This window comes from Rhamphochromis sp. 'chilingali' (genome assembly GCF_963969265.1).
Source record: "Rhamphochromis sp. 'chilingali' genome assembly, chromosome: 3".
Taxonomy (NCBI): Eukaryota; Metazoa; Chordata; class Actinopteri; order Cichliformes; family Cichlidae; genus Rhamphochromis; species Rhamphochromis sp. 'chilingali'.
The window spans coordinates 13,386,907-13,409,289 of record NC_137931.1 but is presented as its reverse complement, the minus strand read 5'-3'; the positions used below and the strand labels follow the sequence as shown (position 1 = coordinate 13,409,289).

The 22,383-nt window shown below is 40.0% G+C and overlaps 2 protein-coding genes across 13 annotated transcripts in view; both read right to left on the bottom strand.

Annotated features, from left to right (window-relative positions):
* Positions 1-490: 490 nt before the first annotated feature.
* Positions 491-13,733, bottom strand: LOC308393660 (RNA-binding protein 43-like). Of its 3 annotated transcripts, none has more exons than XM_080877614.1 (4): positions 13,385-13,733; positions 11,920-12,014; positions 11,448-11,808; positions 491-1,036 (listed from the first exon to the last, which is right to left on the bottom strand). In XM_080877614.1, the coding sequence occupies exons 1-4, from the start codon at positions 13,581-13,583 to the stop codon at positions 915-917; spliced, it is 777 nt and encodes a 258-aa protein (XP_080733740.1). In that variant the 5' UTR covers positions 13,584-13,733; the 3' UTR covers positions 491-914. The 3 variants fall into 3 exon arrangements, with proteins under 3 accessions (XP_080733740.1, XP_080733741.1, XP_080733739.1); XM_080877615.1 differs by lacking the exon at positions 491-1,036 and adding an exon at positions 5,338-9,925; XM_080877613.1 differs by lacking the exon at positions 491-1,036 and having other exon boundaries at positions 10,044-11,808.
* A 304-nt stretch (positions 13,734-14,037) lies between these two features.
* Positions 14,038-22,383, bottom strand: part of r3hdm1 (R3H domain containing 1) — a 52,566-nt gene continuing 44,220 nt past the window's right edge. For 7 of the 10 annotated variants that reach the window (XM_080878125.1, XM_080878121.1, XM_080878126.1 and 4 more), the window contains 6 exons: positions 20,441-20,544; positions 17,783-17,964; positions 17,037-17,178; positions 16,245-16,342; positions 16,071-16,155; positions 14,038-15,212 (listed from right to left, as the gene is read on the bottom strand). In XM_080878125.1, coding sequence (XP_080734251.1) covers positions 14,893-15,212; positions 16,071-16,155; positions 16,245-16,342; positions 17,037-17,178; positions 17,783-17,964; positions 20,441-20,544 — 931 coding nt within the window. In that variant the 3' untranslated portion in view covers positions 14,038-14,892. Of the gene's footprint in view, positions 15,239-16,070; positions 16,156-16,244; positions 16,343-17,036; positions 17,179-17,782; positions 17,965-20,440; positions 20,545-22,383 lie in introns of those variants that run through there. The other 3 variants (XM_080878129.1, XM_080878128.1, XR_013971083.1) reach the window with 3 other exon arrangements.

Sequence of the window (22,383 nt, the reverse complement as noted above, 5' to 3'; positions counted from 1 at the left end):
AGATGTTTGCAAAGAGTCAAAGTTGTGTTAGCAACATAATGCAGTTGCTTGTGTCCTGGACACAGTCTGCATATCACCAAAGCGCTCTTATGCTTTTGTGTAATGAACATAAAAGTAATTTCTACATCTCTTTAGAATAATGTTAAGAAAGTAAAGTCCAATAAAGTAGGATTTAGCATATTTAGGCTTGTTGTTACTTGCCATAAAATGAAAAGAAAAAATGACATAATTAGCAACAGACAGGAATTTGGACAATTGCACATGTTTTGTAGTTTTTCCTCTAAAGACCCCTACAGTCGATTCCAGCAATTCATACTTTAATCTCCTCTTGGTTGTCTGATTTAAAATTTAGTGTAGTGCTGTACAGAGGCAAAACTACAAAAAGCGGTTGGTTAGATTCATTCTTGAACTCCCTGCACACGTGTGAGTATAATTTATTTGCCAAAAAGGAAAAAGAGAACACACAATAAATATAAAAAAAGACTGGTGGTGTTATTGTTTCCAACTTCTGTTTCAATCCTGCAATGATATTTGAAATGTCTGTGAATTCTTTTGGGCTCTATGTGTAGTACAAATGTGATGTAGTGATAGTCCTAATGCTATCAACTTCTTACTCTTTGAAAGTGATGTTAATATTTTTATTCTTAAAGTATGGCTCCCAAATATTGAAAAGAAGTAAATAACTGAAATAAAGATATACGAGACGGTTAATAACACCATAATGAATGCAATGGAGGAGATGCATGTTAAACATTGACTGTCAGTCACACTTGCGTACCAACTGCAAAATTCCACGGTGATTCACTATGCTTACATTGTGGGTCATATGTTGTCAGACCAATTAAACACCATTTGTCCTTTTCTCCACGGATAACACACAAACCATTTTCCTGGTCTGCTGCCCCCAATTTCTCCTACAAGGCTCTTCCATCACAGCTTGCTAATACCCATGCACTACTGCATTTAGGCAGAGCAGCAGGGGGGGGGGGCGACTCATATCCCCGCCTGCTTCCCTTCTCCCGGGCAGGGTGATGATCTGTAAAGAGAGTCATTAAGACGTAATTTGTGACTGTGACGTGCACACACACACATTGCCTGAAGAATGCTATCCATCACCTGAAGCTCTATTCCAAACTGTGGAAAAGGAATGATGTAGAGGCCTGCTGCTTCTCTCTCTGACCTTTGACCTCCATGATGTGTGCGCCTGAGCACAACCGCACAAAAATACACACTTTAAATTAAAACAGCGAATAGTCGTGTGCTGATAGGTAACATCCGATCCACAGAGGATTTGGAGAACTCTGAGAACAGACAAAGGCTCTTACTCTTCTCTTGCGATACTTTACCCATAGTTGAAATGTTCTCTGGATTTTTGGGGCCTTGTTTTGTTTTTTTAAAGTAATTTTGCATTTTCTTGTAGCTGTTTTGAGTCTCTTTAAACAGGTTTTGTAGCATTTTGCTATTTTCTGTAGTTCATTTGTCATTTTTTCTGTTTGCGCTATTTTGGTATCTCTGTAGTAATTTACCCTTTTAGGCTGTTTCTTTTGTTGTTGTTGTTATTTGTTTATTTATTTATTGTATTTGATTTGTATGTTTTTATAGTTGTTTGGTGACCATTTGTATCTTTGTAGTTGTGGTATGCAGTGTTGGTCAAGTTACTTGAAAATAGTAATTATTTACTAATTACTCCTCCAAGAAGGTAATCCTTTCACTTTACTAATTACTTATTTTCAAAAGCAATTAGTTACTTTTTAAAAACATGATATACAACCTGAACAAAGCAACAGACCTTTAAGCCCAATTCAATTTTTTCTGCATAATCCATCATATAAAATTGAATCAAATGAAAAAGTCTCTTTTAAAAAAACGTGTTTTATTAGTTTTAATCTTTTAACTTTATGCACATTGAATTAAGCAAAAATATAATTATATGCAACAGTGTCTGACTGGAAGAAATTTGTTTAACATTTAAACCTATTTTCTGTATATTCCAGCATATAAAATAAAACAAAGCTTTGTGTGTTTACACTCACTCTTTCAAACAGATGCAAGTAAAACAGCAAAAACTAAATCAAACTAGAAAAATTTGCATTTCCTGCGAAAATGCTGTGTGGATGCCTTAACGCTGAAGATGTCGGCTGAAAAAAGCTGAAAAAGTTGAAAAAACAAAAACAAAAAAACATTGCCCTGAGCAGGATTCGAACCTGGCCCTTCTGATCTAAAGGCAGCGTCTCACCTCAGTGCGCCAATCTCCTTCTAACAAATAGAGGTGGATAGACTGACAATTCTGGTGAAATTAGCAGAAGCTGCTTAGAATTGTGCTGATAAGAGGTGAAAAGGCTAAAAACTTTGCAGAAAAGAGGTAAGGAAGCAAAAAGATGAGCTGCAAAGAGATGAATCAGCAGAATTTCTGCTCAAAAGAGTTTTTTCTGAAAACAGCTGAGATTTGTGCTAATAAGAGGTGAAAAGGCTGAAAGTTTTTCAGAAGAGATGAATAAGCAGAATTTGGGCATAAAAGAGGTGAAAATTCTGCTGAAAAGAGTTCAATCAGCAGAATTTCTGCTGAAAAGAGTTGAATGAGCAGTATTCTGCTGAAAAGAGGTTTTTGCTGAAAACAGCTGAAAAAGCTGGTATTTGTGCTGAAAAGTGGTGAAAAAACTGAAAATTGTGCTGAAAAGGGCTGAAAAAGCTTAAATTTGTGGTGAAAAGAGTTAAAAAAAAAGTTTAACTGTTGACTGAAAGAAATGTTGCCATAAGCGGGATTTGAACCCGGGCCTCCCAGTCTGAGAACGGACGCTCATCTCACTGAGCTAAAACACAGGTCAAGCCGGCAAGGAAAATCAGTGAGGCCACTGATAATATGCAAAAAAGGGCAAAAAATATTGAAAAGAAAAATCAATATCTCAAAAAGTATAGAAGTTATGAGCACCAAAAGATATAGCACCCATTAGCAGAAAGAGCAGAATTTTTTAAGATTTGAACGGTGAAAATAGCACAAAAGCTGTGGGAGTAGCGGTCCAAAAAACGTACGGAAGCAACTAGAATAATAAAGAACTAGAAGAATTTGCATTTCCTGCGAAAATGCTGTGTGGATGCCTTAACGCTGAAGATGTCTGCAGAAAAAAGCTGAAAAAGTTGAAACAAAAAAACAAAAAAAACCCCATTGCCCTGAGCAAGATTCGAACCTGGCCCTACTGGTCTAAGGGTGGTTATTTAGCTCACTGAGCCAAACATTTTCTCACAAAGAAGAGGTGGAGAGACTGACAATTGTGCTGAAATGAGCGGAAGCTGCTGAGAATTGTGCTGATAAGAGGTGGAAAGGCTGAAAATGTTGCAGAAAAGAGGTGAATCAGCAGAATTTGGGCAGAAAAGAGGTAAATCAGCAGAATTTCATCTCATACTCATCTCACTGCGCCAAACCGGTTCTCATATGATACCACTTCTTACAGGGTTCACGTTTACTAAGGCACTACCCAAAAGGCGCCACAAGAGGGCACTCCAACACAAGAGATGACCTATTTACACTGATGCACTTAGTAAACAGTCAGCCCCCTACTTAGCTACTACATAATACAGTGATATTACAGTATACAAATTCACACAAATACTATGATTTGGCAGAAATACTATGACTTAGTAGTAATACTATAACATAACAGATTTCCTAAAAAAACTATGAAATTGCAGTAATTCTATGACTTGGCAGAGATACTACGTTTTAGCACAAATACTATAACAACGCAGAAATACTATGACTTAGTAGTAATACTATAACATAACAGTTCAATGTTCTTGCACAAATACCACAATATGGCAGAAATACTATGTTTTAGCACAAATACTGTGATTTGGTATAAATACTATGATTTGGCACACATACTATATTCCGCAGATACACTATAACATAACAGATATTCTACGACTTAGTAGTAATACTATAATATAACAGAATTATTAATTGGGCACAAATACCACGATTTGGCAAAAATACCATGATTCGGCACAAATACGATGACATGGCACAAATACTATGATTGGGTACAAATACTATGACTTGGCAGAAATACTGTGATTTGGCAATAATACTGCGTTTTAACACAACTACTGAGATTTGATTGAGATACTATGATTTAGAAGAAAAACTATGACTCCATACAAATACGATGCTTTCGGACAAATACTGTTTTGGTTCCAATACTGATGTGCAACAAATACTATGATTTGGCACAAGTACTATGATTTAGTACAAATACTATGATTTGGCAGAAATACTATGCCTTAGTAGTAATACTATAACATAAGAGATATACTATGGTTTTGCAGACATACTATGTTTTTACATAAATACCATGATTTGGCACACATGCTATGATTTAGCAGAAATACTATGATTGGGTACAAATACTATGATTGGGCAGAAGTACTATGTTTCAGTACAAATACTATAATTTGGCATAAATACTATAATTTGGGATAAATACTATGATTTGGCACATATAATATATTCAGCACATATATTATAAAATAACAGAAATATTATGATTTAGCCCCAAAACCATGATTTTGCACAAATACCATGATTTTGCAAAAATACTATGATTTAGCAGAAATACTATGATTTAGCAGAAGTACTAAGATGTAGTAGAAGTACTTTGCTTTAGCAGAAATACTATGATTGAGGAGTAATACTTAAACATAGGATAAATATTGATACACAGACACACATACACAGACAGTAAAGGGAACAGGAGCTGTTGAGAGTCTGGGCTTGGTATATGTAGGTCAGTTAAATTAGCTGCACCTGCTGTAGTCAGCCCTTACACACACAGATACAGAGAGAGGTGTGAGTTTTCTTCAGTGTATTTCTGACATTCAGGATTCCCCTCGAACAAATGGCCATAATTTCCTAACCGTAGGGGCTGGAACGGTCATTCAGACATCGTTTTGTTCAGAAGAGATGGGGGAATCTTCAGGTCTTCATAATTCAGAGATAAAATATAAATTATTAAAGATATATGACTTGTAATACACTGTAACTGAGTAGAGGCGAAGCAAAAACTGCCTTGACTTGCTCTCAAACAACCTTTGGTAATTCTAAATCTATTTGGAGTATCAATATCATTCTTTCACCGTAAGAGACAGCAGGCTTTGGTGAACAATCATGGAAATTTTCAGGTCTCTGTGGAAATCCATTAAAAAGATATGATGAGAGAAAAAAGTGCCTCATTTCCAGAGTTTGAAATCTGAAGAAATCTGAGCGAAGGACGAATTTCCTACCCTCAAACAAGTCTAACTCATTTCAGAACGGTAATAGGTGAGAAAATAATTCTTGAATTGTGAGCGTCAGGAGTGTCTGAAGATATACTGGGACAAGCCTTATGTCTTAACTTTGCTTCATTAAGGAGATATGACGATTCGAATATGCCTCTCATTACAGAAATCAAGTGGTGATTTTGAACAAACTCTCCATTGACTTTCTATGGAGAGTTTTGCGACTTTGTGTTGGTCTGAGGAGATTTGCCAAAATTCTATAAATCCCACAACAATGATAGTGACATTTTCGGAAGGCCAGCAAAAATACCTACGTTTTGATGTATAATTTGTGGAAGTTGAGTGAAAATTGAGCAAGTAGCAAGAAGTTGTTCAGACATGAAGAGAAGACTGCAAAACCTTCAGTGGCACACTGGAAGCCAAGTGCATAGCAACCATAACAACGCATGTATTTTGTGAAAAATCACAATTTTGCAACTGAAAACTTTAAGAGGCATAAAAGTAAAACAGTAAATGATTTGAAAAAGCTGATTTATACCTGAATAGCCCAATAATTTGAGAACATTTTAAAGTTTGAATGGTTGTTCTACGTGAAAATATGAGGAAGTAGTTAAGTTTCAAAAACAAGAAAATTTTAGCAGAATTGCAGAAGTTTCCCATTCATTTCAATGTGACAAATTAAGCTTAATATTTTAAAAAGTATAATAGTGAAAAATACCAAAAGACATAGCACACATTAGCAGAAATAGCAGAATAGTTTAGAATTTGAACGGTGAAAATCGGCTGAAAATTGTGGAAGTAGTTAAGTGCCAAAAAGTGTACGGAAGTATCAAGAGGAACTCAATAGTGTGGATGCTTAAAGCATCCACACAATAAAGAGAAACAGGAACTCAATAGTGTGGATGTCTAAGGCATCCACACAATCAAAGACTCAGCAGCACTGAGTCCTGCCGCTCTTAAATCTATTGTCACCTGTTTAGCAAGAGGTTTTCCCAGTGCCACAGCGGTCATGTCAGTGGGAGGATCCGGGGTTTTTTTTCTGTGAATTTCACATTCCTGTGGCAGCGAGCTCGGTGCTTGCTCAGATTTAAAGTTTCATTTTTCGTCGTACAAAGAAGTTTTCTTCCCACGCAGAGTGTAAAGTGAACGCTAATGTTTTTGTCACTTTTTATGTAATCAAACTCAGTAATGTCAGTACGTCCACGCTTTAAATGCTGCATGGTCGTACTCGCTCCCACAGTTCGTTTTATCCATTGTTGATCTGCACACATCTGTTGCCTCCACGGGCGTCGCACACTCGTACGTCATTGTCATGAGACACCCACAAACAAAATCACGACGGTTTAGTAACACTGTAATGCAGTGTGCTTACGGGAAAGTAACAGTAATCTTAGGGCTGCTCGATTATGGCAAAAATGATAATCACGATTATTTTCACTGAAATTGAGATCTCGATTATTTGACGATATTTATTTAACCCTTTAAGACCTACTATAGAACCAAGTCCGCCAGAGCTTATATTTTTTTTTTACATGTTGTAGTGCCATTTATGGGAGCATTTTTAAGTTGCTATACAACTGTTATAGCCCATATTTTAATAATATGTATGCATTAAGTCCATAGTAAGTACATTAATTGCAAAAAAGTGCAATAAACTACAAAAAAAATTGAAAATCGTTTTTGTTTGTTTTTTTACATATATTTCTACTTGGAGAAATTTAAGAGGTTATCCCTCAAAACTTTAAATACAAAAAAGTTGCAAAAAAATAGTTTACAACAACAGGAAACTTATTTTGAGTGTCTTCATAGTTTTATTTTGGAGATACACCAATTTTTATATACTGCAGGAAAAAAAAACAAACAAAAAACAATCCTATGATGCAAATTTGCAAAGAAAACAGCAGGTGCATCAAAATAAACTATTTCCAGCAGTGCAATTCGAGTTCTAAGCATCCCAGAAACTATTCAGAAAAGTCAAACATGACCAGTATAGGCTTTTAAGGCCTACAAGTAAAAAACTACATTTCCGCGAAAATGACGTCACTTCTGGTTTCGGGCAGGAAATGGCGGACATGCGATAGTTCGCGCTGACGTCTGTTTCACTGTGGGAAGTGTTACGAACAGCTGATCGGATCGGCAAAGCGTGTTTCTGGAATATTATGTTTTTGTTCCTGCAAGCGCTTTTTATGCAATTTTTGCAAAGCTATATGTGGAAGGAAACCGTGACCGAGGACAAGCTGATGGCATCAGATGTAAGTACAACTCCTCCGGTTTTGTATGCAAAACAAATTATTGCGCTAGCTTACACGGTTCAGGTTCTACAGGGATTTAAAAATAGTTACACAAAACGGAGCGTGCTGCTCTGACCGGCTTTAAAGGGTTAACAATGACTTTAAAAAAGAATATAAAATAGTGTGCAACACCACTGAAGTTTTTTTTTTTACCTCTCTTTTCAACCAACGGCAGTCACTCTCCTCTCCAAATAACTTCTGCTTAGCTTTCCGAGCTTCCCTCGGGTCCTCTTAATCAGCGGTCTCCAACCTTTTTTGCGCCACGGACCAGTTTATGCCCGACAATATTTTCATGGACCGGCCTTTAAGGTGTCGCGGATAAATGAGGGAGGGGCTAATAATCGGCTCAGTCATTTTTAATGATCGTTGAAAGCCCAGATCGTAATCGTGATTAAAATTCGATTAATTGAGCAGCCCTAAGTAATCTAATTACTTTTTTTGCAATAGTAATCCCTTACTTTACTCGTTACTTGAATTAAAGTAATTGGATTACAGTAACAGATTACTTTAACATGTTACTGCCCATCTCTGGTGGTATGTGCTTGTAGTTCTTTTGTATAATTTTATTTTAGTTTTGTAGTCATTTTGTACCTCTTTGTAGTAATTTGTTTTTATTTTGTAATTTGTAGGTTTTTGTTGTTGTTTTATTACCTTTCCCCCCTTTTTAGACACTTTCACTTGTTTTATTTGTTTGTTTTTTGCATAATTTCGAGTTTCATTTCGTATCAATTTGCAGTTGTTTGGGTCCTCTTGAAGTCATTTTGTGTGTTTGTGTTTTCCATTCTTTCCAGTAATTTTGCTTTTGTTGTAGTTGTTTGAGCCTTTGTAGTTTTCTATAATTCTGTCTTCTGCTACTTTTACGTTTTTGTAATATTCTGATCTTTTGCCTCTTTGTAACCAAATAATTAGATCAGAATGGTTATTTGTTTTGTTTCATTTTGTAGTAACTTTGTATATAATTGAGTTAGTTATTCTGTTGTTTTGGATCCCATTTTGCATGCCCTTTGTAGTGTTTTTTTTTTTTTTGCTCTTTGCTTGTTTTTAGTCAATGTGAATGCCTTTGTAATTTCTACAATTTTGTTTCGTTTGATCTTTCCAGTAACTTTGCTTGTTCCTTTAGTTTTTCTGATCATTATGCTTATTTAAAAATTGATTTCCAACCTTTTGTAGTTTATTTGTTCTTTTTGTAGCAACTGTCTTTGTAATTTTGTCCGTCACTTGGTTTGTTCTTGAAGTTGTTATCTTTATAGTCACTTTGTCTGTTTGTTGTTGTTTTGTGGTTGCTTTGTGGTCATTCTGCATATATTTGCAGTCAGTGTTTGTAGTGGTTTGAGTCATTTTCTAATGTGAAGTGTGAACAATAACATTCATCAGAGGCACAGGGTTCAGAGGCCCAATTACAGGTTTGAAGCCCAGAAGACCTCGTTCCTGATGCAAACGTCCTTGAGATTTCCACTAATGCTTCCTTTTTTGGCCTGCTACTGTTTCTGACCTCCATCATGAAAGTCACACATGCTTAATATATTCAAAAATGCTGGTACCTAATTACACTTTATGCATAATGAGGAGGGTGGGTGCGATGAAAGGCCAGAGTCGGAACCATTTCAGGAAAAATAATTCATGCCGTCTGCTTGTTGACTCATTCTGTTCTACCACAATAACTCCAGCCCCCACCCCAATGATGGCTAATTGTTCAAGATGTGCTATCAGAGGGGTAGGAGAGAGGTCTGGGTGTTACCAGGCGGTGGCCTCTCTTCTGCTCGTCTTTGATGAAGGGTTCTTTTGTTGGAAATGTAATTCCTTCGCCCGCATGGTTGTTTTCATTGTATTCAAGAGCTTCCCTTAACGACGCCCAACGTTGCAGCTTGCCAACCTCTTCCACTACGTTTCTATGGTAACAAGTAAGAGTGAGTGCGTCTGGGAGATGACTGATTGTGTTTGTGTGTGTTTATTACGGTGATGTGGCTTATTTTTACATAATGAATCAATTATTGAGGCTGTGCAGCAAGCTCGTCTGAATAATTGCAAACCAAAAAAAGAAACAAAAAACCTTCTACACATAACATGTAATGCGTACTTCCTTGGAAAAGGTGCAACACTGTGTTGTAACACTCTGTATGTGTGTGGACGGGAGATGATGTATAATGGGACATCCAACTGATATCATTCGCCTGCCAATCTGCACCCTGCTCGCCAAACCCAGCCTCCATAATTGCTTTATTGAGGCGAGTCATGGCAGCTACAGTGTCTCTATTTATACACAGCCCACAGTATAGATGAAAGTACTCTACCGCCCCCTGCTGCCCAATGCAGGCCTTGCATTCCAGTAAAACGAGGGTTCATGGACACGAAGTAGTAAAATCCTAAAGACAAAGAAATGTAGAAGAGATGTCACTGTAGTAAATTCTCAAATACTAATAATGCTTAAAAATGCTAATAATAAAAAACTTAATAATCATCAAGAAAATCCACACAGACAAATCAGTTTTGTTTTAATTTAATTTCACATAATATGTGACTAAATGATTTGGTCATGTGAGACAGGCTGACATCTGTCGATGTTTGTCTATGTTTTGTCTTTAATTAAGATGTGAAGAGGGGTAACTAAGACTTATCCCCACTGCTATGAGAAGAGAGTCTGGATTGGTGTTTAAAGGCTTAATTATTAACCCATCCATAAACAAAGGGGAAGCTTCACCATAGAAACAGAGAGAAAAAGCAAAAACACAAATTATACAGTACTGATGAAATATCGCATCAGTACTGTATAATTTATTTCTATAGTTCTAATCATTAGCTGCTCAAATGAAAACTCGCAGTGTCAGTATCAAACAACAATCAGTGCATCTGTAACAATAACAAGATAAATATAGATTTCAGTGTTGGGAAGGGTTTGCGAAGAGAAAACTACTCCCCTTGTGGTCAGTGATTAAACTACATCCGTTCATGATTCCTACTAGATTGCCTGAAATTTACCAGAGTGTCTTTGAATTTAATTATTCCTTCTTTTATTTTCTTATTGAACAGCAGACTAGGGACTGAGGGGCTGATGGCTTTAATGCAGGAGTCCTCAAATATGTAAAGAACATCTTCAAACTGGAAACTGAAAACACCACAGATCTGATTTATTAGGTATTTATCCGACAGCCCCACCTCATGGTAAAATATCTTATGAACTCTTAAGATTGATTGCTAAAACTCAAACAAAGTTTTCAGTTTCTGGATGGCTTTCTGGACTCCTGAGGTCACCTTGGAACGTTGCTGCTCAGTCAACGATATTTGCATGAGGTCAGTTTCTACAACATACCTGACAGATAAGTCAGTGCCCGCAAAGCATCTGCCCAACTCCTTCTTGTGAAATGTTTTGATGTATCTGAATATGTAAGAGTCAACCCAGATATCATCCTGACCTTCCGGAGAGACTCCACACGCCACTGCGGGACCTTCAGTATATCTCTCCGAGGTTTTTGAGACATCTTTAAATTCAGTCTGGAGCTTACTTCTCACTGCTGAGCTGCTTGGATTCTTCAAACAGCCCATGCTGCTCTGGTGAGACCCCAAATCACCCTCTCTTCTAATCTCTGTGGCTGAAATCTTGCCTGCTCTGGGATGTTTTTGTGAGGCACTGTCATTATAAGGCTCTGTTGTTGATATTGCGATATACTGGTTGAGGAAGGCCCGATAAGGAAGATGCTTTGATTTCCTTCTCGACCACTTGTATGTGGTTGGCCTTTCTTTGTTCTGTTGGCTGACCTTCCAGTTTGTCCTTTCCATTGATGCGTGCTTTCAAAATCCTCCCTGGAGCCAAACTCTCAGAGGAAACTTTTTGCCTCAAGGAGGCATTTTGAGTCTTTGAGAGAAGTCTTTGGATTTCATTTGCCTTACCTGGGCTCTGTGTTGATAATGTTGATAAGCTGCTTGCGGGTTCCCTCTTAGAGCTGCTGTGGCTTACAGAGTCGACATACTTGTGATGAGATATTAACCTCGTATTATGACCAGTTTCTCTTGGGTTAATACCAGCAGTTTGGACTGTGACTGCAGATTGAAGCTCATCGGCTCTGCGAATGAGGTCCCCTCTCAGGGCTTGGACAGCTGCAAAAGGCCCCTCAATGAAGACTTTCCTCTCCTGGGGCACAGGACGAAAACGCAGCGATCTGTGAGCTGACCGCAGGCTCTCAATCACCAAGTCCCGATTGCCGCCGAATATAGAAAGATCAACCGTAGCGCTTGGGACATAGAAAAACACCTGCACCACAGAAACGTGCTTGAATTAGAAACTTTTATTTTGCAATCAAAAGCTTATCAAAAGCAAGTGACTTAAGTAGGCATGGTGTTTTAAAATCACACTGATACTTACATCTGTGCTGAAGGGAAACACAGTGAGGACGAAGTCTTCAGGAAACTGGCTGTCTGTCATAATATGCTGCTTCTTTTCCACCACCCTCGCTGCATCTGCCAAAAGTTAGCACAGTTCTGCTGTGGTCTCTACCCAGGTCATTGTTATAATGATGCCTCATGAACCCACAAAGCTAGCACACTTTTTTTGTCACTCAGAGTGCACAGAGCTTGACTCGACTCATTATCTACCAGTCTAATGTTAGCTTTTATATAACAGTACATCACTTTGATAATATCAGATTAATCCATTCATCAGTTAGGCACACATCCAAGCTGCAGATCATACAAAAATCAAATGTTTCATTCATACATTACCCTTTCCACTCAGCATAATGTAAAAGTGGTTCTCAGGGGAAACTGAAATTGGTTCCCGTGGGTACCAATTATAGTGAAAAATAGCAGATATGTTTGACAATGACGAAACAGTTTGTGTAAGCCCTTTAGGTATTTGCAATTCCACATGGATAAGGTGGCCTTAGTTTGTGTCTGTCATTTATTATTACATTCACAGAGCTCCGGAAATAAGTCTCCCATTTTAAAAAAAACAGAATATGTTCAAACTCATAAAGCAGACTGTATTGTCTGACTAAGGTAACTGGAACACTGCACCAATCAGGGAGCACTATTTTAATTTCTAATAATCCCATTGTACAATAAACAATACACCCGGCTTTAGAGTTAAACAACAGGCTGTATGTTATGCAGCAATGATGTGTCTGAACTGAAATAAACTTCATATTTTTGATAGAAGACAGTACATACAGATTCAACTGTACGTTGTTTTTAGGCCTTTATTGTAGTAAAATATCTGTATACATGAGTGTTGTCACAACACTATGAAGTTTTAAGATGTTGTTTGCTACATTGTTTTTTATTTTAGAACTGTGAACACAAAAATCATAAATTGAAGAAAACAGACTGCTTTTCTTTTCTTTTTCTATTTTTTGAAGAGTTGGGCCGAATCTAAAGTGCTTCAGAGACAGGCACATTTACATGCGGTGACTTATTGTGAAAAGTAAAAATCACAGTAAGCGGTCATTAAAAAGTGTTCATTGTTTACAAACTGATGAGTCATCTCATAAATCATCATACAGCCTGTATAGGCTGAAAGTGTCGGCGATACTGGCCCTGGGTTTACTTGGAAACGGACTGAAATCAAAATTTGAAGTATTGCAGTAACATTTAGCTTAAATTAGCGAAGAGTGGACAACTTTTTAGAGCAGCTTTTTGGGCAACTTCATTTAACTCACTGAGCGCTGGAAGAACTGCTCATACGCAGATTAGCTTTTGTTGGTTGGAAGGGGACACCCTCAAAAACTGCTTGTTGTCATTAATGTATTTATTGAAGGACGCACAGCTTTACACACTATCAGTAGCGACATGTTAGCCTATAGCCTGCCTTTAGCCACCACCTGCTAATTTACCTTCTTCGTTTTCAAAAGTGACAAACGCAACTCCGTCCATGTTGGTGGGATATTTGACCTTTTCGACGTCTCCTCCATCACTCTTCCGGGTGCTTTGGAAGTGAATGGTCAGCTTATCAGTTATCCTGCCGGGGGGCAACACATTGGGAACACCGGAGACAACCACCGTCCTGCTGTTCTCCCAGGAGTCGGTCTCCATTACCCTTTTGTTATGCTACATTAGCACTGAAGCGTCGACATAACGGTTAGATACTCCCGCGTTTTTCGGCCACACTAAACACGCCTGTCATTAATATGTAACCACTAAACCAGTTTTCTGTTAGTTTCACTTTCACTCGTTAATTCCATAGTGTTCATAATGCAGTAACGAACTTTGCCCACTAGGTGTCTCTGTTTCACTACATCCCAGGCTGAGAGGAGCGTTCGTTCAAAATGGCTCATTCATGCAGCTGGAAATGAGGCTGCAGAGCAGAGCAAACATCTCCGCAGTGCCCAAAAGGCACAGATACAAACCTCATGGCAACATCTTCCACAGAGTTGCCTCATCTGTTGCTCTTCTCTCCCATACCGAAGCGACATCTTGCTCCCAAGGAAACATTTCAATTAGACCTTGAAATTGCTGACTGCAGCTAACTAGTGGAAAAAGTCAACACTTGTGGTGCAAACATTTATTAGAATCTAATTTTTAAAAAATGAAAGAAAAGAAGAAGAAAAGCCACGCCATACACAGAACACCTCTCATGAGTCACACAAACAGAAATCCAAACAAATTAAGCCAAGTAGTGACAAACTCGATTGTATTATTCTTGTGCATATAAACATTTTAATATATAAAACAAAGTGGCCTGGTCGAGTGCAAACAAACAGGTATTAAGGGTTAATAAAAGAAAAACCCAGGCTCTGTCCGATACCAGTCAAATCTCCACCTCTGATCATCACTTCAGTGCAAATGCAACATTCACGGTGTTTAATGGTGACTTTAAATAATTCAGGTAGTTTATCTGTGATTCAGTGTTTCTTCTACAAATGCTGCTACGTGCCGTTCTAGAACCTTTAAACACCCAACGTGACACATTCAGTTCAATTTAAACATAATTATATCATCTAATTTTCAAAAAGTGGCAAGAAAAAAAAATAAATTTGGTATTAAAACAGCCGCAGTAGACACACTAATGTGATAGCTGGCAAACAAACCCCAAAAGTCTCCAAACACTTTGACTTCAGAACAGCAAACTCGAGTTTAAGAATAGAAGTGGGGCGCTGAGCGGAGCTCTGCAGCTACGGACAAATGTTACAAACTGGTGCTCGGTTTCCACCCTGCACAGACCTGTTGGCCGAAAAAAAGGGAAAAAAGCTAAAAGAAACTAAAACAAAATAAAAATGAACATTCATTCTTCAGACATTTGATGTTTCGATTTGGACAGCGTCTGGGAGACAGTCCAGACTGAGGCAGCAGAGGCAGGTGGTTGGATGTGCGTTCCATGTGTGCCGCTCTGAGATCTTAGCAGCTATGAGCCAGTCCTGTCTGAGTCGCACAGCTCCCCTTTGTGTCCGCTGCCGGTTCTGAGTTTAAAGGCGGCTCGGGGGCCTGTGGGGCGGAACACGGCGCTCGGGGTGGTGTGTCTGGAGGGGAGCATGGCAAAGATAGGGCGCGACGAGGCCAGGTCTCTGCCGGGAGCGCCTCGGGTCGAGTTGCACAACCGTGGCTGCTGGTCCGACAGCCGGCGGATCGATTCGCCCCCTTTGTACATCTCTGCCAGGAGGTGGTGGGAGTCTGTACAGCTGATCCCCTCCGGAGGATGTGTCACGTCCAGAATCTGACTGCTCACTGCAGACGCACACAGACAGACAGCGCTGTGAGCAGTGGAGCCAATAAATAAAACAACTGTCATGGGTGAGCAGAGGGGGGGAAACAAACAAAAAAACGACAACAACATCAGACCTGCACCATCGGGAGGCTTCAAATAAAATGCTGCTGTCAGCTTTAAATCTTTGAGTTGGAAGGACAAACAGATCTATGCGTCTGGTTATAATTTACTGGATTTTTTTTTTACATTTTCTTTAAAAAGAAAAGGTCCATCTCTCAGTCTTAATTCCTCTGTAAAAGAAGCTGCGTATGAGCCCCAGTCCTTGTTGATTGCCCCTAGTGGGATTGTTGACTAAAGCGCCTGAATAATGAAGGGGAAAAAAAAATCTCAGCACCTGCAAAAAATACAGCGTGATATTTGAAATAATCAGCACATTTGTGTCAGTGTTAATACTGCCAGGACTGCAGGTTCCACTGCCAGGTGTGATTTCTGCCCCGTCTGGAAATTATTTCTGCTTACATTCACAAACAGACGCTTTCTCCACAGATACGGAGCACAGCAAGCAGATTTTGACAGAATAAAAAAGGTGATGTTACTCCACTTAATCTGGCAAAGAGACTACACAGCAGCTGGATTTATCTGGTGATGAATCTCAGCACGAGTTTCTGATAAACACCTAAAGGCTGACATTCCAGCCAGCGTGCGTGTTTTTACAAACTGCTGGCCTGAATTTGAAAAGAAAAAAACCCAAAACACTACATAATATTCTGGACTAGGATTTGGAGCTTCTTCTGTGTTGAAGAGGTCAAATCTCGGTCAGAACCTGCCGCTAACTCGAGGTTCACTAAGCTTAAGCCTCCCTCTGGTCTTCCTATTACCTGCTTCACCTACACTGAGATCTGAAGAGACTGATTTTCTGCCGGTCTTCCTCCCATGACTGCCACGCCAAACCCCCAGAGGAACCTGAGGAGACAGAAGATGCCAGTAAGGTAGGTGTGCTTGTGGGCGGCAGGACAAGGAAAAAGAAGTCAAAAGTGGAAAACCAGTACTACCTGATGTTTGGCCATCATGTGTGCAGTGTGGATAAACGGAGGTCTGATGGAGGGTTTGTACTGCAAAGGCTGGCCCAGTAAAGAGTAGTGCGCTTCACCTGGTAATCAGAGTCAAAACAACCTTTTCAAATATCAGTTTGCAGTCATTTAAATCGCTTTAGAACCTAACTGCAGCTACATAGACAGTAGCTAACTAAAGTACTCGACAATCAATGATTAAAATATAAACTCCAAGTATAGCTGCCAGTTTAAACAAATGATATATGACATTTATTGAATCCTGTGTGCTAGAACCTGTTTAAAAACACGCACGCTTTAACATTGTTCATGGCAAGCAGGAAGTTGGGAAGTTAGCTACTGCTTAAACTACTTTGCAGCATGCTTTTCAAGCAATTTAGTGCAATTTGTCCCTTAATGTTAAATCTTAGGTTAGACATCTTTTACAAGCACAGCTGAAGTTACTGTTGTATTTAAAGTTGCTGCACAGACCCTCAAGTGTTCTCCAATGCACTGACTCCTTCATTTAGCATCAGGAAATGATGCCCCTCAGCAGGATTAGTTTAAAACACATGATCATGCTCTTCACTCCAATCTTAAAACCTCAGGAATATCAGTACATAAGCAAAGGCTTGTGAATATGGAAGAAGGTTTCATTCATCCAGATAAGAGATGCTTCAACTGTACATTTTTTGATGTTGAATGCATTCGTGCGCCATTGAACTGCACAGTCACTGAGTTTTGAGGATGCCATGTTTGTAAGCATGTACTGCAATACTACTGCGCGTCTCTGACCTTGTCCACTGTGGCAGAAGGCTGTAGGGAGCTGCGGGTGGTGGGCCATGACAGGAATGGGTGAGATGCCTGTTGGGAGGCCCTTGACGCTGGGCGGCTGGCCTGGCGAGGGAGTGAGTGCCGGAGACGAGGGCAGGCTGCTCTACATACAACACACCGATGATGCAGAGAGGGGAAACCGGGAGGAAACACAAACACTTTCATTCAAAAAAAAGAAAAAGAAAAAAGCAACTGTGGCCATTTCTTCCTTTCACAAAGTCATTCTGTGGTTCAAGTCATTGCTTTAATGTTCCATTCTATCCACATTAGTCCCACTAATGTACCATTACACCCTAATGCCGAGGACTATTTTCTCCTCATTTTCAGGTTTCGGCAGCACTCACTTCATTTGCAGAGCCTATTTACTACGACATTTAACCTGCCTGGAACAGCAGGCAAGCTGAGTCTGGCTCAAGGCGACAATTCTCACGCAACTGTCAGACGCGTACAAACAAACTAAATTGGCTTTCAAATTGCTTTCTTGTGACCGTCTTAACTTTCTGACACGTAAAGTATGGTCCTATGTAGAAAACATCAGCTGAACAAATTTACAACTGAATTCAAAATGATTTGGAAGTTGCTCCCGTCAAATGAAAACCTCTGGGTCGCCGAGCTAATTAAATGGTTTCAAAGGAGAAACTACGGTCTGAAAGGCACCGCTGTTCTTCTGTGATTGCCTGATGGATGCGCCTGGGCAGCGTTTGTACCTGGGTGTTGTCCGGAAGCGGAGGGAGCTCGGCGGGCCTGCGGTTGCGTTGGTGCTCGGGGCCCAAGTGTTTGTGGCTGAGTGGTTTCCTCTGGCAGGGGGAGGGGGCCCGGGGCTGCTGGCAGGGGGCTGCTGTCATTTGCAGCATCACCATGCCGCTGCTGGGGGCCGGGGGTAACAACCCTGCAAGCAGACAGAAATGGAAAGGTTGAAGCAGTGTTTGTGTCGGCAAGAGGCAAATCAGGTCAGCAAAAAAAAAATAAAAATCCACTTATTTAATTCGTCACATCAGCTCATCATTTATGCACCAAAGTAAATGTGTTTTTGCCCCAAAGCTGCGTTTCAGCACTTTTGTTCAGCTACACACCTCATCAGGGAAAACACTGCTCCTACACCGTTAGCCTCTCAGCAATTACGTCTTAGAGCCTCGACTATAAGGGCACATTGGAATTGGCAATCAGAGAGTCCATTCCCTATTCCTGCTAAATCCTCTGCAATGATCCAGGAAATCCAATTATGTAATTATTTTGTGGCACATGAACATGACTTTTAAAACAAAACAAAAAAAAATTAATAAAATAAATCAGTGCCCCGAACATACATTATACCTCCATCTAATTAACTTCTGTTTACATGAAGCTCATATGAGGCGCAAATCATACACAAACTTTGCACAGCTGATGCTGGTGTCCATTTAGGAAATAAAACCTCGTAACACTAGCAAGGACGATGGGTATTTGGACTTAATTTGTAGATTATTTCTGGCCCCGGCCTAGCCAATTAAAAGTGTTTACTGGTCACGCTGTAGGTAAGGCCGTCGTGAGACCTTCATCCGACCTCATTACTGGAAGAGCTAGAAATGATGGCTCCCCCTCCACTGTGCTCCCATAATAATCAGACATGAATAATAAAGGTCATTAGTAAGGAGACTGCCCCACCTGGGCCTCTGGACAGCAATTCATGTCCAAAGAGACGGAAAAGAGAAATGAAAAAATGCGTTATTGTAGCTTTGTAAGGCACGAGTCCATTTTATCTTTATTTACCTTTTAATGTGCTAAGGTAAACTGGGAGACAAATTCCCAGGGTTTTTAGAAGTAGAATGGGAGGCAGAGCCTTCAGCTTTCATGTCGCTCTTCTGTGGAACCAGTTTGGATTCAGGAGACAGAAACCCTCTCTGCTTATAGATCAGGCTTAAAAGATTCATTTTTTCCAAAAGCATATAGTTAGGTTTGGAACAGGTGACCCTGAATCCTCCCTTAGGTACGGCGCAATGAATCTAGGCTGCTGGGGGCGTGACAACCAGGGTTCACAGCAACTTTAAGTGACATTGGGCCACATAGGTGGATTTTGAGCAAAGCTTTCTTCAAATGCAACTACCACCAAGAGAGCCATATCACTGGTGGTAAATACATTAGAGGGTTACCGAGGCAACCGGAATCTGGAATGTCCGCTAGCAACCAACTATCAAAGCGGTGCATGATCAGTGAATCGCTTCCTGTGTAAACACCCCTGAACCTTGAAGATAACCGTAGTTGATTAGCAGAGTTGCAGCTAAAGCACTCGACAAACACATTAGCTTTCATCCTCACTTCATTTCAAAGGCATAAAAGGTGGAACATTTAGTAAATACTCCAATCTTCTTCTGCACTGAATCGCACAATGAAACCAACAGTCCCGCTTCAAGACTGTCAAAAAATACATTGGGAAATACATTTTTACAACGTGAACAACGTACCTCTGTAGAAAAATATGGCAAATTAAAAAAAACAAAAAAACCAATCAATATTTATGTTGTGTTTATTAAAAAAAATAGACCCTTGTGAGCGCTGGTATAAAATCGGATAAATATCGACCACATTTTCTTATGAGACGGGCTACGCCGTCTACCATCATCAGTTTATACAGACACATCTGTGTGTTTGATTGAACGGGAAATACTTTGAAAGTTAAATGACAGAAGTTCTATAGGTTTGAGAAGTGGGTTATGAAGCAAAATATTAAAGAGTAATATTACCAAAGCCTGAATATGAAAAAAATAAAGAGTTATCATTAAGAGTAGGACCAACTGGGAAATAAGATGCTAGAGACCCTCTATAACCACTGGAGCACCGCAACGGCAATACCAACAACTTCTTCTGATGAGTCATGACATCAGTCATTTCTTACTTTATTGTTTTCTTTTTTTTTTGTCTCAATGCAGTCGTTGATGTCACCTTAACATTTGCAGTGGTCGACCTAATCACTGTTTAATCTCCATCCAGCTCTGGAGGAAGAGGGACGTGAGCAAATCACTTTTACTTATTCAAACTCCAGGGACCTCCCATCACAGGGCCTCGCGCTTTTTCATTTCAAAAATCCAGAGTGTAAATCTAATCATGCATCTGCCGCACATACAAAGGTAAAGTAAACTCAGGGAAGATTATTTCATTATGAAGCGCAGGCTGTGGCTACAGAGGAATCCGGTCTGCGGTTATTGACACTGAAAGATGAGCAAAATAAAGAATGTCAGAGCGCTGGCAGTGATGGGGAATCTCCAGGGCAGCTAATGTCAGAAAAAAGCGAATATTCTCACTTTACTGCGTGATGCTACTGTAGATCACCGTGTGTTTCTATCTGGACCTGTGAACAGGCTGCATGCCAGCCTCAGAGAGGAGGGTACCTGCGTACTGCTGGCCCGGGTGCTGCTGGGAGACGCAGGGGGACGAGGTCTGAGGAAACTGGAGCTGCTCCATCATCGGTGTGGGCAGGAAACTCACTGTTGAACTGAGGATGAAAACACACACGGGGATGTTCAAAATCATACATTTCTGGAGACTAAAACTATTTTAAAATGTGAGCGGATTTTGGCAAGTGAGTGAAATATGAAATGTTTATGATCCAATGACCACACTTAAAATAATTCAAGCTCCAAGTATGAGTGAATAAACCAGAAGGTGACACGGGATAAAGTCTGTTAGCGTTTTAGTTTATCAAATCATCAATGAATGGTTACTGGAAGTCCACTACGCTGCGGACACCCAGGACTTGAGTTTAGAGAACATTTAAAAACCACCTCTAAGCCTACACAGACGTACACCTTGAGGAGATCTGAGGTGGGAGTATTTATTAAAAAAAAAAACAGAAACTGGAAAGTAGGCGCTCTGCTCTGTAAGCAACCTGCCTGCAGGGACTCGTCTCCAGCTGGTGAAAAAGCGGGCTGCAGGTGGACGGTCGGTCCTCGTGGGAGCAGACTGAGCCGTTCCAACACTGCCACATAAATCATTCCCGCACTGACTGCCCTACTAAAGCAGCCTCATTTTACAGCTGGGACGATGAGAAAGTGACCTCTCCTCACATGCGTGCATCTCTGCATTGTTCTTTTGCTGGTGACGACTGCGTACATGGCCGCGCTTGTCTCTGCTGTTTGTTACGTATACGGAGTCCCAGTGGTGCTCCTCTCGCCAGTATCCAGATTGATTGGGCCCACGGAGGTAGAAACTAATTACATGTTTTGCTTTCTGTGAGCTAGTTCTATCAATCAGCTATAATGAGAGGCTCCACACTACTCCGCAGCAGCCGAGTAATGACAGGAAAATGGCAAAACCTCTTGGAGGCGGCGTCAGAGTCGACATTCATCAGCTGCACGCAGACCCAGTTCGCCAAAAGGATGGTGGTAATAACTTCTTTTTTTTCTTTCCCTCCACAGTGAACAAAGATGACCTTGGCTCAGAGGCGCTTTGGGGATTCACTCATCAACCCCGTTTGGTCTAGAAATAAGAGGCACCTTCAAGCACCTGGCAAATCGTTTGTTTTCTGGGACAAAGAACATCTACAGTCGGGCTAATTTCTTCCATCTAAATCTGATTAACAACTTCGATTTAAAACGCGCCATTAGGACGGGATGAACATAAATCAGAGGCACTTTGTTATCAGTGTAAACATTCAGCTAATAATTACAACTTCACCTTGATACTAATTATTTATCAATGTAAACTTTGTGGCTTTGAAGCAGTTACACACACCCCTACATGTGAAGAGTATCGGTGTTCATACAAATACTTGGAAAGTTTATTTCCAGTGCAGTTAAACACGTCATTTCAAATCAGCACTGTGACGTTTGTCCACCTGAGAGCAGCAGTGAGTTGATGTTCTGTTAGTATGAGAGTGAATGAATAGTGTTATTGTAAAGCGCTTTGGGTGCCTTGAAAAGCGCTATATAAATCCAATCCATTAATACTCCCTTTACCCCAAAATCTAACAATACGTGACCGCAGGATTTTATTTATTTATTTCATATGAGGGATCGCGTCGCATCCCAGCATCGGATGCCCGACGGGTAAGCTGTTCAAAATGAGAATGTGACTAACAGCTGCTCTCCTGCTGAGCTGTATCTGATTTGAGAAACGCCTAGCACGCGAGCTTAAAAAGGAAACCAAGATGGTGACTTCCAAAATCTCCTTTAATATAAAAAGCTAAATTTATTTTCCGAGAAACTGAAACAGATGATCGCCCATGATTTGGATAAAAGAATTTCAACCTCAGCCTTTTCCCAAGGAGGGGTGGGAGGACAAATCCCACGCTGTGTGTTTTGGCAAAACTGTGTCTGTACATATTCATTAAAAA

Excerpts from the sequence above, each read along its gene's own strand:
- LOC308393660 (XM_080877613.1), bottom strand. The coding sequence starts at position 13,583 with ATGGAGACCGACTCCTGGGAGAACAGCAGGACGGTGGTTGTCTCCGGT. Across the intron at positions 12,015-13,384 it reads CACTTTTGAAAACGAAGAAG|ATGCAGCGAGGGTGGTGGAA; the intron begins GTAAATTAGCAG and ends AACTTTTGGCAG. Across the intron at positions 11,809-11,919 it reads TGTTTCCCTTCAGCACAGAT|GTGTTTTTCTATGTCCCAAG; the intron begins GTAAGTATCAGT and ends TCTGTGGTGCAG.